Source organism: Crocodylus siamensis, chromosome 12 (genome assembly GCF_052110815.1).
Source record: "Crocodylus siamensis isolate JL-2025a chromosome 12, ASM5211081v1, whole genome shotgun sequence".
NCBI classification, from domain to species: Eukaryota; Metazoa; Chordata; order Crocodylia; family Crocodylidae; genus Crocodylus; species Crocodylus siamensis.
The window spans coordinates 50,693,386-50,715,364 of NC_143406.1; the positions used below are offsets into that span (position 1 = coordinate 50,693,386).

Sequence of the window (21,979 nt, forward strand, 5' to 3'; positions counted from 1 at the left end):
ACATTTGGTAAATAGAGGATCTGTCCAGGAGGTTGGTTTGCTGATCCCATTACAGTATCAGAAACTGTCATCTTCTCCGTGGGCTAAAACCCTACCATCCTTTTTTTTCTTATTCTTTTAATATACATTCTGGTTAACTCAGTGGCTTGGTGAGGCTGGATGTGTGAATCCTTTACCCCTGGGTAAGTGGATGGTTGAAGCAGGGAGGGACCTGCTTCAGGCAGGGGGTTGGACTAGCTGGCCTTTGGAGGTCCCTTCCAGCCCTGTTTTCTGTAATTGCAAATGACACGTGGAAGGAAGGAAATACCAGAGTTCCATGAGCAATGTAGCCCACTGCACCCAGGGACCAGTGGTCCTTATTCCATGATGGGACTTCTAGCAGCTTGTCATGGCATTTCATTACATAAAGCCTCCACTTGCAGTGCTGCCTAACCCAGCTTCCCTGTAAGAATACACCTGAGTTTGGAATGCTAGTCCTGAAGTCTCACTACTGTTTGTCATTTTGTTTTCCACTTGAATGCTAACTTTGGCCTCCTACTCTGGATTATGTCCATTCCAAATAAAGGCATAGGGTTATTCTGTGAATAAAATCACGTGTCTGTCCAGGCTAAAGCACTGCCTGCATGGGGCTACATGCTTATCTAAACCAAACCACATGCAGATATTTTTTAATTACCTTTGAAGAAGAGGGAGGTCTCCAGCTACTGCTTCTCATTGACCTGCCTTTGTAACCATTTGTGTAGGCAATTCCACCCTCAGATCAGTAGATTCTTAAATCCTGAAATGGAACTGGTGTGCTTTGACATCAGATTGGTGGCATTGATATTTATTTGCATTCGTGTTGGAGCTCAGGGAGCTGAGAAAAGGCAATATGAATGATTTTGTACAGACATGCCCCTGAGACTTTGTTTTCTTTTTCAGTTGGTCAGTATTGGTTCTTCCTATAACTACGGAAATGAAGATCAGGCTGAATTTCTGTGTGTTGTCTCAAAGGAGCTGCATAATACACCCTATGGCACAACGAGCGAGCCCAGTGAAAAAGCAAAGGTAAGTTTACTGAGCACTGGAGGAAGGAAACAGAAGATGCAAAAGCATGTAGATGGGGCCTGATACTCCAAAAGAAAGTTTGGCAGACTTTGTTAAATATCCGTATTTCCCCCAAGACTGGTTACAATTCTGTTTCCATTGTGCAAGGCTATAAACCATACCGGTTAAAATAAAGGAGTCGCCCCACCCAACAGCCAGCATGTGTCTCATGTTACAGAGCAAGAAATGTAAATGGAATATTTGTACTAGCCCTGACTTGCATACTGCCCTATCTGAGCCTTGGTGAATGTCTTCTGTTTTCAGTGGAGATTCTGAGATACCGTGCAGAAGAGCAATATTTCACCCTGGCCGGAATGTTCTTTCAAATGAGAGTGAGGATGTAGCATATTGCACCTGAAGAACATGGTCACTTGCAAGAAGCTATAAAAGTATTTTCCCAAGTGAAGATGCTTGCTTGCAGGGCAGTAGTTAGCTCACATCTCTCAGAGTTCCATTCAGTCCTCATTCCTCTGGATAATCAGCTCCAAAGAGAGGTGGTAGCAGGTCTCAGATGCATGGTTAGTTGGCTTCCAGAGGTAATAGTGATGGATGACACAACTGGATCATAGTTAGCCCTGCCCAAACAAAAAATGAACATACCGTTCCTCCTCTTTGTGTGCGCTGAACTATTTACATGGCACTAGGAAGACTCTAGGCTGGGAGATAGTTACACAAAAACCGGCTAGGTAAGCTAATCATCTTCTTCCAACAAAGTTTGTCATTCGAGTAAACATATTTACAGTTTCAACTGAGAACAACCAGTAAAACACCAAGCTTTAATATTTGGCTTTCAGGAAATACACAGGAAGGAAAAAAATCCCACAAAACTGGTCTGGGACTTTCACTGCCAGTTGTGACCTGCTTACATTGTTCATTGTAAGCTCCTGTCTTCTGCATTTATTACCATGTTCTCATGTTTCTGTGGCTTGATATCTTTAGTCATGCATGGCAGAAGACAGTGCTTTGGTGTGCAGAAATGCAGTGTGGCAATGTAGGATTCAAGTGAGACTTCAGTACATAAAATTTTCAGCATATTAAAACTATTTTTGGTTAATTTAGTAAAATGAGTGACTTCTGTTTAAATGCATCTCTGGCACAAGAGACACAAAAGAAGTTAGAGACAGTTAACATAGCCACAGAAAAATAGCAAACATGATTTAAATTTTAAGACCCTATACATGAGTCATCCTCCCTGAACAGATCTGCATGGCCAGAGCCACCTTTTTGCATTAAAGAAAATGAAACCCTCTGGATATGGGGTGGTGTGGTACTTAGGCAGCACATGCAGAGATTGATGTAAAATGTGTTGTGCATTCTGACCCTCGCTTTCCATCCGTTACCGTAGTTTGAGCTTTTCAGTACAGGAACTTAAATGTTGGTGTGTGCCACCATGAAAAAAATAGTAAAGTGGAACTCCTGAACACAGTGAAGATCTCTGCATGGCTTTTCATTGATACTTCTGCAGCAGCATGCTTCTGTAGGGCCCAGGGCTTGACTGGACTCAATAAAGAATATCTAAAAGATTGAAGCAGACAGCCATTGGCTTCACCAGTGAGAGAGTCTAGAATTGGTGCAGTGCAGCTCTTGCACTCAGACATTTGAGAGATGCCAAAATTTGCGCCCTGTTTTGAAATGAACAAGTTAGTAGATGGGCCCTGAGGAATTCTGTTGCTTCTTTAATGCTGAGGAATCTTGATTCACAGGGGAGCCCTGCACTGTGTGAAATGAGCAGAATGGGAAGTAGTTTGAGAACAGAATCAGGCAGGTTTAGACCTGATCTGTGGCCACAAATGCACAGGAAGCCTTCTGCACTGAGTGCACACGCGTCTTGTTAGACAGCTGACAGATCTCTGTGGTTCCAAGCAAAGTCATTTCAGAAAGCAGGTGGGTGAAAGAATGCCAATACAAGCAGAGCTCCGTTCTTACGTACTGACTAATGCACATCAAGCTGGAGTTTGTCAGGATAGGAGAGCTGGGAGATTGCCAAAATGCAGCAGTAAGTTTGAAGATGAAATAAACTAGAATCCTTGGTATGTTCAATGTGTGGCCTGTGCAGATGCAAAGAGGGGATATTTTTTCAAAGGCATGTTGTGAATAGAGGAATGGGGTGGGTTGTTCTTTTAATATTTCTTTTAAAATACATTGTGCTTTGTTGAAGGGATGATGTATTTTGGTGAAGGGGTAGAGTTGCCTTAAACAAATAGTCTTGGGTTTGGAAGGTATTGGGCATTTCTGATCATTTTAAATCATAACTAGTCCTTCGGGCCTGTTATCTTGAGAGAGATTTTTCTCAGGTCCGTAATCTGCTAAATCAGTGGTGGCCAAACTTTTTGGCAGGTGCACAGCAAGTTATGCTCCCCCACCTCTGGTGCTGCTCTGATTGCTGGGCCCAGAGGTGTATCTGATAGTTTTTTGCCCTGGGCTGGAGGAGTGAAGGCTGGGGTTGAGCCTTGGGCTTGGCAGAATGCTGCTGCAAGACCACAGCATTCCCTGAACTGAATGCCTGTAGCTCATGTGCCACACCGAAGCTCCCTGTGTTACTGTGGCATGTGTGTTACAGGTTGGCCATCTCTGCACTAAATAGTGTCTGGCTTGACCTTCAACATGTTGTCACTCCATTAAAACATGAACGCGTTGTCTGTCTGTACCAGCAGTTGTTAGGTGACTGACAGGAACTCTTGTGTCAAGGCTTTGAAAACTACTTATGTCAGTGCAGCCATGAAAGGGGCACCAAAATCTTGAATAATAGTGTTAATTCACAATGCAAAAAATCGTATCTTAGGTGCAACACCAGCTAATTTAACTTCTCCACCTTTTTTCCTTCCTGGAGGTTTTTTATCTAGTGTTTTCTTCACACTCGGCATGGGTTATCTAGTTTGGGTAGAACAGGAAATAATAGCTTCCAAAGACATGAAAAAGGTTCCCGAGTGACATGTATTGTAAAGTGTTAACTTTTTTCTAAAGTGACACATTCTGCCCTTTGGGCAGGGGGCTGGACTCGATGATCTCCCGAGGTCCCTTCCAGCCCTAATGTCTATGAAACATTGCTAATACTGATCAGTACCCTGGGACCTCCAAGACGCAAAAGTGTCGTAAGGGAAGATTTGCTGACACGTAAACTGTCGTAGTTAAATACCACACAGCATGCTTCATTATGAGATGTTGGACAGTGCTAGCGTATAGAAAACCTACAAAATCTTGTAATCTGAGATAGCTTTCACTAAGTGAACCTAGCATGTCAGAGCAGCCATCTCTTGCCTGCCCCCACCCCTCTGCCCACCATCTAGCAGAACGTGTCACCACTGGGACTTTGAACACACAAATTCGGTAGCAGGCCCTGCCCTTGCTCACCCTGCTGTCAAATTCCCAGCACCAGCAGGACTGCCCCCCCAGCCAAGTGAATAGGCTCCATGGGTTGGATCTGGCCTGTGGGCTGTATCTTGGACACCCCTGGCCTAGGTCAGAGAAGCTAAGGAAGGAAAACAGTCTCCAAGGGCTCTGGCCATGGGTATTTGCATTTTTTTAAATACAGTTTATATATTTTTTGCCATTTGGCGTTTGAGTTAGATTTCTGCCTAAGCTCAGTTTTACTCTGATTTCTGCCAGTTATAACTAGTTGAATAAATTCCTCAGCTTTCAAGTGAAATGTAATAATGTGCAAATTCGGAATAACAGCTGACCGTCCTGAGGAAAGCAGCCTCCCTACCAGCTTCTGGGTGTGTTGAGGAAGAGGTAGACAAGGCTATTTGGGTCCATCTGGTATCTTTTTATTAGACCAACTAAAATAGTTGGGAAAAAACAATTTAAGCAAGCTTTTGGGTTCAAAAACTCTTTGTCAGGCCAAGGAAATGTCAGCAGTCGGTGTGTGCTCTTCCTGGATGGAATGAAAAGTAAAGAAACCAGAGGCTGGGCTGGGCTGCATACAAGACAGGCAGTCAGTGAAGATGTAGATTGAGAAGTCAATGGGTGAGAGACAGGCTGGGGGGGAGGGAAGGGGGATGAAGAGGTGCCACTTAACCGCTGTGTCATAGCTCCGATGCCCCGGTAACTTTTAATGTAGTTCAGGGAAGTGAAGTAACCTTTGAGGTGATGGTATCACTATTTCAGTGGCATTAATGATAGCCATGGTACAAAGGCAGATTGTTTCAAAGAATTCTCCATTCCCAAATCCCATTCTTTTCCACACCCACTTTCTTAACCTGCCTCTGGAGAAGATGTCTAGATCCTATTCCTGATGTTTGCCTCCAGAGCTAGGTTTCCAGGTGCTAAGAGTGCACGCACACATGAAGCTGCTACAGAGCTCTCAGATTTCTGGTACCAGTTGTAGTGCTTTTGAAAAAACTGTCTCAGCACATACTGTGCCTTTTCATTGCGTTGAATGACGGCTGTACTGAGTAGCACCATTAAGAGCTCCCCACTGATACATAGGACAGATAGGAAAATGGGTTTTCCTGCTGCTTATCTTTGTTCCTGCTTGAGATTGTCTGACTGATGTGTGGATGATGGGGTCAACTTAAAAAAAGCCTCAAGTACTTCAAACAAGTACTTCAAGTATAAGTGGATTGTACTTTGCCTTGGCTCTGACTCACTTGTAACTTTTCTTTTCCCTTCCTTTCTTTACACTTGCTGCATGCTGCATGCCGCTCAGAGCGAGGATGAAGAGACGGATTACGATATGAATGACTCAGATTAAGTGTAAATGTGATGGTGAGCACTAGCTGCTTTAGGACTTTACCCACATGCTTTCCACTGTCCCATCCAACCCCTACGCCCCACCAGTAACATCCTTTGGCTAGCCCTGGTGTACTTGTCCCGTGATCGTAGTTGCTTTTTTACCTAGTATCAGGTGAAAAATAGTAATAGGTCTAGAGTAGCATCTGTTGCATAGATGGTGATAACGTAAGATGACCCCTTCTGGCTTTCGTGCTTTCTGTGATAAGTAACACTTCTATTACCAGTTGCACTGATGGGTTCTGTTTTTTTCTCAAAGCTATTCTGGGACACGGAAAGTGTCTTATTTCCACTCTAGTGGCAAATATTTTTGGACAGAAATTGTTCTCTGCAGTTTCTTAATTACACTTCCTGAAGGTTTTTTTGGTCAACTATTTTGTATTACAGCAGTGTTTAACAGAAACACATAGTACCATACCTTCACTAAATGTCTGGGTTGGCAATATATTAACAGACTCATCCTTCTGAAATTTAAATCAGCAAAGATAGTCTTAACAAAATGCAAGATGGAGTTGAAAGCTCTGTATTCTGTACTGGCTTAAGCCCCCTATGAATACAGGCAGGTCATGTGGTCATTGTGCTCCGGTCACTACGTGTATAAAAGGGAAGAACCCACCTGGGTACCGGTCATCTTGTATTACTGTTTGGCGATCCTCCTGTAGAACGGGCTGTTAAAGTTCACATCACTTGTGAGAATGACGAAGGAGCAAACTTAGAGTTCTTAAAGCCGCGATCTGGAAGGACAACAAAGGTTTCTGCAGGAAATGGTCCCTTGGTCTGGTATTAGCTACGTCTGTTCTGCTGCAAAGCTTCTGTTAGAGACTGGATTCCCAGGTAACGCAAACTATAGTGAAAACACTGAAATCAATGGAAGTTAAAGATGTTCATCTCATGGGATCATACTCCAACTTCTCATCTGTACAGCTAGAAATACAGTCTTTATGCCAATTCCTTCAGTGCTGCTTGCACATAAATTAGAAAAGCTGTTTATCTTGAGGTGCTAAAATGTTCCAGAAGCAGACACAGTGTCACAGTAGCTGCTGCCAAGGTAGGAGAAATCTGCTCACCAGTTGCTTCTGATACAGTCATCTGCTTCAGGAGAATCTAATCCTTATGCTTAAATAAATAAATAGGCTTTATTGTCATAAAGAATATTCCAGATGTACATGAGCATGCACTCATGGACTCTGTCCACAGATGGCTCCAGTGCCCTGCTGCTTCATGAAGCTTCTCCAAGAGTGAAAGTGGCAAAGCATCTTTGCTTTCACACCTGTTCAGAATGCTTTGTGCAGCAGGAAACACAACAGGTATATTACTGCCCAGCCACGGTTTCAGGCCAGCGGTAGATACGAAAATGGAGTCACTGAGCAGGGACAGAAACGTAATAGGAATCCCAACCTAATAGCAAGGAGGAAGATGGTGGCTGCCTCAGGCAGTTCCTTTCCTCCTACCCATGTAAGTCTAGAGGTTTAATCCTTTGGAAATCAGGTGCCTAGTAAATTTCCAGGCCCTGTTAATGAGGGAAGGTGAGGCTTGAGAGGGCAGGGAAATGATATGGGAAGAGAGCAAGAGAGTGGTGACGTAAGATGGGGAAGATGCACACTGCTGCAGGAAACAGAAGATGAAGTGAAGCCAGGAAGAAAATGGCAAAAGCAAGAGAAGTAAGTGTGGACTGTACGGTGCCCTGGTTTGGAATTGCACATTCTGAAGAAGGTTGTCCTTGGGTTGCCTCTCCATGTCCCGGCTGTGGGATGCATTGTCTCATAGATTGCTAGGCGCTGGAAGGGACCTCATAGATCATCAGGTCCTGGCCCCCTTCACTAGGCAGGAAAAGACAACTGGGGTCAAATGACCCCAGCGAGGTGACTGTCCTGTCTCAGTGCAGCTCTGAGGTATGGCCAGTATGTATGTGGTAACTTCAAAAGTGGAGGGGCTGCCACCTGGGAGCATGCAGTAGCTCTTCTAGAGCCAGCGTGCCTTCAGCAACAGGCCTTAGATGCATCCTAGTTGCAGAACTCGGTCAGGCTGCTGATGGAGCACCATGTGCACTTCTGTGCAGTGTTGTTCTGTACCTGTCTTCAAGATCTGAGGCCCAGTTTGACAAAGCACTCAGGTCCCTTTTCACTGGAATTCCTCATCCCACCTTCCTGAATGAGACGCCTGTGGCAGAAGTTGGCCTATGCAGAGGCTCCTCAAAGGAGAAAGGACTTGGATTTGAAGAGCTAGTGGAAGGACTTCAGGTAGCCAGGTGCAGGCCCCTTTGTCCCCTCACCCTGGGGGTGTTCAGAAGTGATGAGGAAGGACGTGGCAGTGGAAGAGTAGTGGTGAGGGACCCCGTGGTCTAGGTGCAGCTGTCTGACTAGTACTTGGGCAGTGCACTTCAGGAGTGGGAATATGCAGAGTCCATTTCGAGGAGTCTCAGTTACAAGGAAGCTTTTTTCCAGGGTGATGTAATTTGCCCACACAAGCTAAACTAATAAAAACCAGAATGAATGAACGAACTCAATCAACCTTTGTTTGCAGATGCTCCAGGCTGGAAGTATGATGTTAAATAGATTAAACAAGTTCATTACTACATCTTTAAAGGGATGCCACTCCTGTGCAGAAATGAACTCTAGAATTCATCACATGGTTTAGTCAGCTGCTTTGGGGCTGGGGGGTATGACATCACAGGTGGTTGCATAGCACTTAGTAAGTATATGGTGGTGATGTTTCCTGGATAATATAGCTAAGGCACACATTTGCTGCCATATGATTAGCTTGAGTAGTAAGATGCATGCTTCTGAGATTCACTTAACATGTTGTACTGTGCTCAGAGTAGGGGTGGTCTTCTGTGTTTGGAAAGCTCCCACACATTATGGGCACTACTATAATATATGTGGGCACGGGTGATTGACTATATTACAATTAAATAGAGCAGTTAATTATTTCTTAGTTGGAAGGGTAAGTTGTGAGATCCGTGGCAGCACAGGCATTCTTCCCCAGTCCCTTTGTTAACAATTTTCAGTATTTTTTTTTTTTTTTAAAGAAAGGGCTGGCATACTCAGATTTCACTTGTGTTTTTGTCTGCAATTTCTCACTCAGTGCTTTTAATTAACAGCCTAGAGTGCTGAGGTTTATTAATGATGAAGTACAACAAGTACTGTTTGACTGAGAGGTGTTCTAAATATTTATTAAAAGCTATCTAAAAATCTTTGCTTAGACATTCATAGACCCACTAATTATGCTGTTATCTGCTCTCCTAATCTAGAAAGGATCTGACCACCAAATAAAATCCAGGTGCCACCAGCAGTACTGTTGGCGAGTCAATAGGTGGAACCCCTCTGTTAAAATCGTTCTGAACCAGGACCCCAGTGCAGACCTAGGAAGCACTGTGCTCCTGCAGTTAAATACTTCAGAGTAAAGCATACACCTGAGGGCCCTTAAGAACTGTGGTCCTGGTAGATTTCTCAGCACATACACAGCAGGACAGATGCTATCCTAGGTGACTACAACCACTTTACCCCTTGTTTTGTTTTGTTTTTTAAAGAAAAAGAAAATCAACCAGCAAAACAGAAACACACCCAGGAAAAGCATAGTTTTATATTGCACGAACTCACCCCTAAGTATATGCCAAACTTCTCTTAAAACAGGTATTTCCTTTTAAACCTCAGGTGTGAAGCCACTGGGCTGTTATACCTCTGAAAATGGAAGCTGTTTATAGTGCTGTGATGTGTTTCCAGGTGTTAATGTCAGCTGATGATGAGCTGGACTGTGCTGCAGATTCCACTGGAAGGATTCCTTAGCACAGGGGTAGGCAAAATGCAGCCTGGGGCCCACATGCAGCCTGCCGGCCATTCTATCAGGCCCGCAGGGCCCCTAAAAAATTTAGAAAATTAATATTTATCTGCCCCTGGCTGCCTGTCATGCGGCCCTCAATGGCTTGCCAAACTCAGTAAGCGGCCCTCCGCCCAAAATAATTGCCTGTCCCTGCCTTAGCATGTCTAGCTTCCGACATCCTTTTTGCTGGTGATGGGAGCCGTGTGCCTTTCCTGGCACCACAAGGGTGAGGTATCAGTTGGGCCTATTTCCACTGACTGCTCTGTAAATACTGCTCTGTATTTGTGTGCCCTGCACGTTCAGCACTTTGTTGCATCGTCTTTTCTGCAATCAGTGCTTGCCCCTTCACTTGTTCATAGGTTTCCTGCAGAGCCAGACTGGAACTAATTTGCCATGTCACCGTGCTCCTCATTACACTTGCCTATTGCATTTAAGGCCCCCCGAGACTAGGAATGTTAAGCACTCAGATACCAGAGAACAGAAACCAGGAGCCCTTTCCTGAGGGAAGGAGGCAAAAACAATTTGTGGCAAAAAAGGTCCAAACCATCAGTAGGAAGCTGGGGGCAAGCAGAGGAGAAGTGGGCTCCCTGTGAACAGATGGCACAGGGTGGAGTCACCAGATGTTTCAGGGGCACAAGCTCAAATGCTGTTTTCTCCTGAAAAAAATATTTTAAACCCCACCTTTCCAAAACCTAATTTCTGAATTGAATAATTTTGCAAACAGGCTTCTCTTGGCAAAAATGGGCATCTGCCCCTTGCCCTCACAGGGGGAGGACAGGCTCAGCTCTCATGGCTGGGTGTCACAGAGTGGGGCCCGCAAGCGGCCATGAGCTTGCTAGCACCCCCTGCCATGTCAATTAAGGTGGTCCAGCACCCTCTACTCGCCCGCCACGTCTTTGTTCTTAAGTTCAGTTATGGAAGGCTGCCTACTTCCACCTTGACACCTCACTGGTATTACCTCCGTTCCACGTGGGGTACCCCCAACACCCCCACCCTTATGGGCAAATGCATGCCTCCTACCTCCCCTTCAGCATGCCCCAAGCCTTGCAGCTGTTCCTGGATGTTTATTCTGTCCTTGCCCTCCGACGCCTTCTCTGGCGCCCCTTGGGCTCATCCTGCCTTGGTGCCCCTCTCTGACACCCCCGGGCCTGCCACCCACCTGGCGCCCCTGGGGCTTGTCATGCCCCAGCACCCATCTCCAATCTACCTGGGCTGGTTAAACAACCTGCACCCTGCTACCGGCGCCCCTGGGCTGGTTAAACAACCTGCACCCTGCTACCGGCGCCCCTGGGCTTGCCTTGCCCAGGCTTTGCCCCACTGGGCCTGTCTTGCGGTTCTTCCACCGCTCCTCGCCCCACTCTGGGGCCTCTGCCACACCTCTCACGCCCGTTGCCCCACTCTGGGGCCTCTGCCACACCTCTCACGCCCGTTGCCCCACTCTGGGGCCTCTGCCACACCTCTCACGCCCGTTGCCCCACTCTGGGGCCTCTGCCACACCTCTCACGCCCGTTGCCCCACTCTGGGGCCTCTGCCACACCTCTCACGCCCGTTGCCCCACTCTGGGGCCTCTGCCACACCTCTCACGCCCGTTGCCCCACTCTGGGGCCTCTGCCACACCTCTCACGCCCGTTGCCCCACTCTGGGGCCTCTGCCACACCTCTCACGCCTCTTCAGCACTCCTCGTGCTGTGCCCACCATGGCACTACTCACTGGGCCCCTGCTGGGCACCAGGAACCCCCAAGCTACTGGGGAGCCCCCATGAGGGCTCCTCACACCCCAACAGCCCCAACCAGTCCTCCGGTATAAGGATGACTAAACCATGAAGCCAAATGGCTCTAACCCACACCAGAAGCCAACCGGCTTACAACAGAATCATAAGCCCCAAGCTTATGAACCCAGCTCCTCTCAATGCTGGCTCTTTCCCATACCTCTTGCATCTTTGCAGCTGGCCAAACCACCACCATTGACTCTGCTGCTCCACTCTCCCACAGAGCTCCTGCAGCTGCCAGAGGGAAACTGCTACCCTAGCCCCGGCCTGGGCAGTTTATAAAGGCCTGGCCCTGCCCCCTTCTGGTCACCTGACCTGTCTGGTTGTTGCGGCAACCAGCACCTGAGCTGCCTCTGGAGATTGGCAGCTCCTTAACCCTGTATTAGTCACAGGACATCTCCCTGATCCTGGGAAAGAGTGCAACAGAAGGGGTTTGATATATGAACTGGTAGTTCATTTACTGAGGCAGATTTGTACCAGATACCTGGTTAGCAGAGCAGGGTTGGAGTGATGGGTCTGCAAGTGTCTGTAGGCTCTGCCTGCAAACGTAGAGTCTTGCAGCTGTGACACTGAGCTAATTGAATCCTATGGAAAAGTAGTTCTTGGTGTCTGTCTGTGGTTGGAGCCCACTCACTGTGAAGTTTAAAGCCACTTAAGTGCCTGCCTTTTATGGTGAAAAACAGAGTACTGGGCAGGTAGCATGTGGAAACTGGAGCCCCACAGAGTGTAAGGACCAGAATGCTTTGCAGGCATAAAGGGACTTGCACGAGCTGATACGTTACATGAAAATATAATAAACACAAATATTACTGAGTGATCGAGCAATTAAAAGAAATAATACATCAGCCAACAGGTAGCATTCGTGAAGCCTACCAAATTGTTCTATGGAGAGAGCAGCCTCACCTTTGAATTTGCCATATACATTGTGCCCTGGGTTGCTTTAGGAATCGGGTCAGATGTGGCAACTATGAATAACCTGTTCCGTACAGACACTGGCCTCACTCATATAAACTCTTAGGGCAGTTTTACATGTGCATCGGAGCAGACTCAATTAATCCCACTATTGCTGTGTTTCCATCAGGTTTGCTGAGCACATCTTGTATTGCTTTTGCACTTTTTCATGCTGTTCTAACTGACAGAGGTTGCAGCTGAAACAAAGTTCAAGAAATGTTACAAGAGCAAGGATAATTAAATACATGTGATTAATGGAGTCTGCTGGAGTCTTCTCATTGGAACGCTCCAGTGTACTGCAGCGCTATGTGTTCAGTGTCCCACGTTTCAAAATGATGGTGGGGATGCTTTGACCAAAGCCAATTGAATGAGCTTTAGTTAAAGTGCTCCCACCACCGTCTTGTACTGCGGGATGCTGAACTCATGAGGCGCTGCGGGTGGTTTAATTAGAGTGGCTCTAATGAAAATGCCCCACCCTGGAGAGCATGTATAATCAGCTTTAAGCACTTGATTTCCAACATTATCCATCTGCAGGTTCTTTCCCACTATCACTGTGTCCGTGCCAGGTTTGCTGGGCACATCTTGTGTTGCTTGTGCGCTTTTTCATGCTGTTCTAAGTGACAGAGGTTGTAGCTGAAACAAAATTCAAGAAATGTTATGAGAGCAAGGATAATTAATGAAATAGAAGTCCAGACAGCAGGTGAGCTCCCTTCCCCAGTCACAAGTAGGTGACAACAACATTGTCCTCAGAGAAGCTGGCCCAGTCCACGTACCTACTGTTCCTGCAGCTTTCCTCTTGCTCATGTGATTTGCGTGACTCATGGTGACCTGTTCATTGAGGTGATTGACACCAGGCAGCCAGTTTTTGCTCTTCTGTGTTAAGGCATCTGTGTCAGGAAAGTCCATAAACTGCCTCTTTGTGATGTTACCACCCAACTGAACCACGGTGACTTTTCCTCTGTGGTGCCCAGGCTTTGGGTGTGATATTTGGGGAATTTTCACTTATGTGATTTTTTAACTATCTCTTCCAGATTTTGCAAGAGCGAGGTTCCAGGATGTGAAGACAGTATTGAACACTGAAGATTTTTTTCCTCTTTTATTCCAAGATGCAGTGAATTGTCACATGGAAGAGGCTTGGCTGTGAAAAGAAGAGATCTGGTTTAGACAATTTTCTGTTGTTCTGGGTTGAACCATTTTTGCCTATAAGCTGGTATAAACTGGCTGAAAGCACTGCAAGATTACTGAATGGGAATAGATTCTGTGAGAGAGTGTGTTAAGTTTTGGTTCTAGTGCATGGTTGTACTCTCTCATGGGCTGACTAATACTGGTCACATGGAAAGAAACCATCATGCACTCCTGTTTTCCTATGAGACATGTGGCACTTACACCTGGTGCTGGCTGACCCAATGTTGATCAGTTTGAAGTGGTTTTGGTATTAATCATGAAAACAATTAAAGGACAATGTACTTGGTGCTACATATATATTACAGCCCGTAAATGCAAATATTTGGGCCTACATTGTTTCAGAATCAATGGCAGCCCCAGTTTACTGTCTTACACTGCACATTCCTTATGGCTCTGTGACATGCTCTCTTATGTAAGAATGGTGCAGGAGATCAACTGAAACTAGCATGTAAAAAATTACATTCCAGGCAGAGGTCCCATAGGAGAGGAAGGGTGCACATCATGACTGGAGAGATGGCTTATTTTAATATACAAAGGGAAGACTAAACTCAGAGAAAATGTCCCTTGTCTGAGTCATTCCTCCTGTCAAAACTTCCTCCTGGAATAGTTAAGCTCCAGTCTTAGCCAGATGTTCGAAAAGAGAATCAGTAATTTTTAAAAATGAATTTTACACCTGAACATCTGGTCTATTTTTTCCAAGTGTCTGTTTCTACCCAAATGTATGTACTTCTTAAATTGCCTGTAAGTGTTGAGTTCCTCTTGGGTGTCATTAGGTATTTTTGAGAGCTGGCGCTTGTATGGATACATAGCCCATTAGTGCTAGATTCCCATCTCTTTTGAGTGGGTTTAAAATTGCCCTGAAGTGTGAACATGAACTCACCCAATTAAAAATTGGAATTAATTGCTTTGAATATTCAGGATGTTTACAAGTCCATCTCTATGTTGTTTCAACTATGCAGTTCTTTCTGATTTTTTCTAAGAACGCTGTGTGCAAACATGTGACTCAGTTTTTTTGGGACAGGCCTGTGGTAACTTAATATGTAAGTCTGGAGCTTTTGTTTTAAACAAAACCATTACCATGATCTTTGATTTTGATGGAACCAAATTGACAGTAGGAAAGCTCTCAGTTCTTGCAGCTTCACTGGCCTACACAGCTTCAGATGGAGCAGCTTAAAAAGGCTTGTCAGAGACTGTCTGGAATTCTAAAAGCATTTCAGCCTGTTTAATGAAACAACCTCAGCATCTGTGCGTGTACCATATCTTCTGCCACTGAAGCGTGTCATGCTTCACGTGAAACCAGACTTGCAAGCGCCTAGTGTCCACCTGTAGTTTTTTTTAAACTGTTGTACGCTGGGAAAAGTATGCCTGGAACTGTTTGTAAAACCATTTCTACTAAGTAGGGCAAGCAATGGGCTCAGTGTCCGTCCGTGCATTGAATGCTTGAAAGGGTTTGATACGTGTTCTGCCCCGTGGGCATGGCCTGCACAGGAGGCTGCTGCCCCTCTGCGGTACCACATACAATGCTTGTCTTTCTTTAAGGTGTTAAAACATAATTGAATTTACTAAAATGGAATTATTCTGCAGGGGAGATGTTTATACTTTTATACTTTTTTAGGCATCCATATTTTATCAGGTTAGAGTTAATGCCTAAATTTCCCCTAGATAGTAATAAGTAAATCGTATGTATCTGAAGATAAGCATAATAGTTGTTTGTTTCAAACTGCATATTAAAGCACTTCCTCAGCTGCAATAGCCACTGTGTTTCAAGAAGCTTGACATGACCCATGTTCTTCGGCCTTGGTGGCTCGTGGAATTGTAGCCTGTCAGGATTCTTCATCTATTCCTGCTGTGCTCTACAGAGGAAACTCGGCATTAGACTAAAGGGTTTTTAATGTCGGCAAATAACCCAAACATTCTGTTGATATTCCAAAATCTGCATTTGTGTTTTCTGTTTCATTGTTTAGTACGCAAAAGCAGAAGTTTTGGTTTTCATAAATTAGCTGAAATCCTCAAGGATGACGGCAGCAAAACACAAGTAACAAACAGAGCAAATTGAACAAACTTGAAATTATTTATCAAAGGGGTCACTTTTAGAGAGGCTTTTTTCACTGGAATATTTACCATTTAAAGGGTTTGCATTTTTTAGTGGGATTATCTGCAGCCTGGTTTACATTGGACACCTCTTATAGCAAAAATTGGGGGAAGGGGGGAAGTTCTAATCATTTTGCACTTTCTATGTCTGATACCTCACAGAGTTGTTGTCTGTCTTTTACTTCAGCAAAAAAAGAAAAAAAACCCAAAACGAATAGTCAATTATAAACGACGTTGCAAGGTATCATAGCAAACCACCACAGCTACTCCTCTGTTCTTGCTGTTACTGTTATTAGCTTCAGACTTTTGAACATCTGAAGTTTTCTCTAAGGTGCAGGTACTATCAAAAGACTCTCCAGGGGACCAGTATTTTCCCCTAAAGTTTTGGGGGTTTTGCATTTGAAACTGAAAACTTCAGAACATTTTGCTGTGCTAATGAGATACTCAAGTCTAGGTCTACATGAGGGTTTTAACAGCAAAGTTGCGTGGGTTGGGAGTTGGGGGTGGGAAATTGTTGAGATGCTGCCAAGAGTCCTTTGAGTTGAGCTACCCTGAAAATGCCTTCAGCCCAGTATAAGCTACGTCCTCACCGTGGGTTTCTGGTGGCAGTTATGGTGAAGCTTTTTGCCATGTAGCCGAAACTAAACTCTTCACATTTGGACAGATTCGCTTTATCCCTGAGGCAAAACAGTATTGCAGGCCAAGGTGTAATATCCTGAGCATGGGTAGATTATTGAGCAAAAGAATGAAGCAAAAGGGACACATGACACAATGGAGCAATCATGGTAGTTTTTTGTACAAGAGAGAATTTGTCTGGCTGGTTATCAACATATGTAACAATTGTATCAGTACCAGCTATCCTGATGCAGCTGTTACATCTGCATGATTCTGTAGCAATCAAGGGATAGCAAAACTGTTCCAACCTTTAACCTTGCTTCGTTCAAGGTCAAGAGTGATTTAGCACCCACATGTCACCACAGGGTTGGATACGCCGATGCGTGCTCCTGAGCAGCAGCAGTTCCCCCAGCTAAAATGTTTCTGTCTGTGCCAGTCTGTATTGTGTGCAAAGCCCAGTTTCCTGTCCTCACTGTCCAAGCGTCTTCCCTGTCCATGTACTTGAGTCCTTTGGAGTTCCCTGCGTGGACTGAGGGGCTATAAGAATTGGCCCTTGCCTGTGTTGCAAGGTGTGTCACGGGGAAGCGTAAAAGGACCACGCCTTCTAGCTGACATTGTTCGGCAGCAAAACCTGTAGTGTGGACCCGACTGTGCTAGCATAGCTGCTCGTTCGAGGAAGCAGGCGTAGTCCTGACACCACAGCAACTCCTGCCAGCAGAGCTGTGGCCACACAGGAAGATGTGGCTGCCTCAGTGTTGTCCCTGTTGTAAGCAGCAGCAGCCCTTTGGTGTCGGCGTGCCCCTGGACTGATGTTCACTGCGATTCTTTAAGTGATTTTAAAAGTGGCACAGATGTTTTGTAACCACCCTCCCCCTTTTCTTTAAACCTGAGTTTAAAACTCGTAAAAAACCTTGATTTTACCACAGACATCTCTTTACACTTAAACCAGGGAAAAGCCAGCATTTGGGATTTGGTTTTGTCGAGGCCTGTTATTTGGTGTTGGAGAGGGAAAGGGACTGGAAATAAAATGTGCATACCTGTCACCTTTTCTCAAGCAATGGTGACTGAATTTAATTGTATTTCCATAAATAGTCTTACCCAACTCAATCTAATCATATCTAGAAGCCTAGACTCTCAAATTGAAGTCTCCGCTATTGAATTTCCAGTTCTCTGTGACCTAGGATCATGTTCTCAGGTGTCTGCTTCACCTGCAAACTCAGCCCGGCCTTTGCAAACCAAGTGAGCTGCTTTCATCTTTCAACACCAATCAACAATTCTGCTAGAAAAAAATTAAGGATAATTATATCTGTGCACCGTCATTGTCTTGGTTTTTGTCCTGGGTGACAGAAAGTGTTTGCACAGATATAACTGACTGGAAGTTAGGAAACTGCTCTTGATGAAAATCACAATAAAAGGCTGCTCTTTCTTCCCTAGCTGCATTGATTTTCAGGGCTAAAAGTAAAGCTTTCTTATTTTGACAGGTCCGATTCTGCTTGTGTTCAGGGAAAGGAGCAGGTTGGCTTGGCGAGAGGGGTGGTGTTTTCACAAAACCATTCTTCAGACTAGAATAGCACTTCCAAGCTTAGAGAGGGGCTGGCGGGCTGTGCAGGCACAGGGAAGCACTGTAGAGAGCTACTCCTAGCAAACAGACCTATGCAAGCTCTTGGGGAACCTCTGCTGGGCACGAAGCAGCATCACAAAAGAATGAATTTGAAGTGCAAATAGCAAGTTCTGGCTGAAGTAAATGAAAACAGATTAATCCACCTTTTGTTCTGGCATGTGGTGACAGTCACAGCTCCCTGAGGAGTGCTAAGAGGGTGTCAGAGAGGACACAGGCTTTTCATCCAAGCAGAAAGTGAGAGAGAGAGCCTGGAGTGGCAGCATAGAGCTTATTTGGTGGAAGTGTGGAAGGACGGGGAAGAACCTTTTACCTCTGTCTGGTTCTCTTCTTTCATACTGCAGACTTGCCCTTTCACCAGATCTGAACACAGGTCTCTCAAACAATGCTACTCTTTCAGTTGGTCCCAGGAGCTGCTCTCCTTGGAACATGTCATCCCCCAAGAAACATCCCTGTTGGCTCTGAGACCGCCTCTGGTTTCCCATCCCATTGTTTCAATATTTGAAAAACATTTTTGAAATGTGTATCACCTGACGCTGCTCTCCCAGTCTGTTTGATACCTGTTTAGATTGCATCTGTTTCAAGCTTTCAGGTTCCCAGTTAGTTACATACCCAGATCTCAGAAACAGGCAGAATCCCATAAATATTCACTTAAATTATGTGGGACCCTTTCCAAACTCCTTGTATGGTTCCTTCTAGTATCTTGTGGCTTGCTGCAACAGGCAACTGTCTTTAAAGGCTTACTGCCAAACTGAGGCTTTAAAGGGCTAAATCTACTATGCTTTATTATTCAGTTTGCCTAGCATAACTGTCAGATCAAAGGAACTCATTATTTTGAATACTGAAATGCTAAGGGCTACAACACTTCCCAGGGCTAGTCTGAAGGTCCAGTTGCAATTAGACATTGTGCATAAATCATTTTGAAAGAGCAGCTTTTACATTTTTCTACAACTTGCAAATTCTGAAAATACTTGCTAGAAAAACTGAGCTGATTGCAAATAATAGATTTTATTCATGTGTGTTTGATTTTGTTGCTCTGCAGCCTCTATTGTTTTGGGGCAGCAAGTAGACACAGCACAACTGTCCATCCCTTTATTTTTTGGAAATGTTGAAACTGAAGAACTGTTGGTGGAACTAGGAATATGGGGACTTGGGGAAGATCCTCTTTCCTCAAGGACAGTTGCTGGAGATCCCTTTTCAGGTTAGCTTCCTTTGACTTTAGCCGGGCCTACCAAGGAATAAACTGCTGTAAGACTCAGCCATTAAGTTCTATTGTGAATGCGGCTGCCGTTGAATGTTGAAAGGGCTCTTACTAGGGTATAGATGATGCTTAAAAGTGACCACCGTGAAGAGTGGAATCTGTTACGGTGTAAACGGTCACCGTCCTACTTCCAGGTGGTTTCACTTCCCTTTTTCTTTAAGCTGTAACACACACAGCTGTCCCTCTCATAGGCTGTTAAACCTAAATTGTCAGCACCTTAACAACAATCACATCTGGTTCATGCCCCATTTTAAGAATTTTTGTTAAAGTTTATGCACAACTTAAGTTGAACTTGGCCCAAGTAAGTTTGTTAGGAGAAAGTGAGTCCACATGAACTGTCAGCCAAATTGCACCAATCCACCGACTTGGAACCAAGTCAGAACATCTGAGTGTTCCTTGCGGATTGCTGAACAGGTACCTGACGCAGCCATTCTCAGGCCCCATTGGCTTGGGCCTGATACACACACAGTATGAAAATCTTCCTTTCCCATGGGCTGGCCAGGCCTTCCTACTCAGTTCAGTTTTGTTGGGCTGGCAGAAAGTTATGCATTAGCTGTTAGTGTTGGGGCCCAGGAGGACACACTTTTGCAGCATTTTATTTCCTGGATAGTGGATTAGCAATAACAGTTTCCTTTTGTGCCAGTTCATTATCTCTGAAGTGTTCTTATTGCAGCAAAGTTTGGATTCTGACATGGCTTTAATGCTTTTGCATTAGCCAAGATTATTAGCACAGAAATGGATGTTGAGTTGAATCCGGGCAGTGTCCCTGGATGAACATCTAGTAGGGCTTCCCAACTTGTTTTAAGATGGTTACAGTTAGCCATCATTTTTAGAACAAATATACAACTAAGACGTGTGGGTGTTTTTTAACTTCCTTTTCATAACACTAGCTTATTGTAAATTGCATGAAATAAACCTGTTTCCCCTTTTAAAATATTGTCTGATGTTTGAAATCTTTTTTCCCTCTTAAATTCCTGTGGTGGTGAACACTTAAGAAAATATCATACTTGCCCTCCCACCCCCAAATTTCACATGCTTGATTTCAAAGTAGTCAGTAGTTAATGTTTATCCCGTGATCGACAGTGGGTGGTGGGTTGGTTTGTTTAGGGAACAAGCTCCGCACTGCCTCAAGCCTTGCTCAATAATGGCTATAGGCACTCTTTAAATATTCAGTGGAGAATTAGGAGACTCATGTTTTATTCACTGCCTAAATAATATTTGGCACTAACCAGTCCATTTGTGTAATTTCCCCCCATGGCTGCACTATTAGAAACCTCCATTCCATCCACTGAGCTAGTGGATAGCTGGTAAAGCAGGGGCCAGAAATCAACACAGATGAAAAATTGGGTTTTCTTAGCTCAGTTTAATTGCATTTTTCTTTAGACCTATTTTAAAAGCAACAAACAATATCAAGGATGAGATTTACTGTAATCAAGTAAAATAACTTTAAATAATAAATATTAATTCAGTACACATTTGCTGCCCAAGTTTTATGGACCGTTTAAACAACTGATCCAGGGAAGTCACTGGCTAAGTACCTAAAAACAAAAGTGTACTGAAATGATAAAAATCACTCTTTTGACAACTCTTCTGGAGGCAAAGCAAAAATGTTTCTTCATTTCAGTTTACTCAGTTCAGTCCAACTCAATTACTAGATTATTCAGGTCAAGAATTGGAAGTTAAAAAGTAGGTAAGACTGTTTTCTTCTTTCAATCTATGAATAAACAGACCAACTGGTTCTAACACCTAGGACAAAATCACCAGAACAATCCATTCAGTTCACTATCTATACTATCCAGTACTTCCTTGGCTGAATAAATCAGTTACTTTTAAATGCAAAACATGTTTTGATAAACTCTTTTTCTTATGTATCCAGCATATTTAATGTAGTTTTACTTAACTAATTAAAGAAATGTGAAATGCTAGTTTTCTGCATTTAATTGAATCCCAATCTCCATACGTTGCAAGTAAAAACTAAATAGGAAATGGCATATACCATTTTTCTGACATAAAATATAAATATTGAGAATCCAAAAAATGTTCTATAGCTATGTACCTGCTTCAGAGCATACTGAGTATATCCTGATTTACACTAATTTGGAACATACTTCCTAGTCTATATTTAGCTGAATACCTACACGTCTTAATCAGCAAATGTGAAACTTCCCTTAGGAAAATAACCAGTGTACACATTCAGAACTGTAGCCAATAGTTTCTAGTGTCGGAAGGGACCTGAGTAGATCATCTAGTCTGACCCCCTGCCATGGCAGGAAAGATTACTGGGGTCAAACAACCTCAACAAGGTGTTCATCTAACCTGCTCTTAAAGACCCCCAGGGTAGAAGCCAGCACTTCTCTTGGAAGTTGGTTCCAGATCCTAGCCACCCTGACCGTGAAGTAGTGCCTCCTGATATCTAGCCTAAACCTACCCTCTGCCAGCTTGTGACCGTTATTCCTGGTCACCCCTGGCGGTGCTCGGGGGAACAGTGACTCCCCCAATGCCTGCTGATCCCCCCTGACTAGTTTATAACAGGCCACAAGATCCCCCCCTCAGCCTTCTCTTCTGGAGGCTGAACAGGTTCAGGTCCTGTAGCCTCTCCTCAATGAATTATTTAAACAAAAAACGTCTTGCTTACTGACTAAAATTCCAATTTGAGCCTTTTGATTTTAAATTGAACCACCCCAGCACAAATCATGGATACCAGTCATAGCAACTGCTCAGTGTATCTACAGATTATATGAAGTACTGAATTGTTCCCATAACATAAAGCATATAAATAAAATGTAGAGAATAAGCATCAAGGGAGAATCTTTGTGCAATGTTTAATTAAGCTTTGAATCTTGGTGTGGTAAGA

At 44.3% G+C, this 21,979-nt stretch overlaps 1 protein-coding gene across 1 annotated transcript in view; it reads left to right on the plus strand.

Moving 5' to 3' along the window:
• Positions 1-20,059, plus strand: part of KCTD5 (potassium channel tetramerization domain containing 5) — a 55,806-nt gene extending 35,747 nt beyond the window's left edge. Inside the window, exons 5-6 of the mRNA XM_090023636.1 lie at positions 922-1,047; positions 13,387-20,059. Of these exons, the coding sequence (XP_089879762.1) occupies positions 922-1,047; positions 13,387-13,416 (156 nt within the window). The 3' untranslated portion in view covers positions 13,417-20,059. The remainder of the gene's footprint in view (positions 1-921; positions 1,048-13,386) is intronic.
• Positions 20,060-21,979: the final 1,920 nt, after the last annotated feature.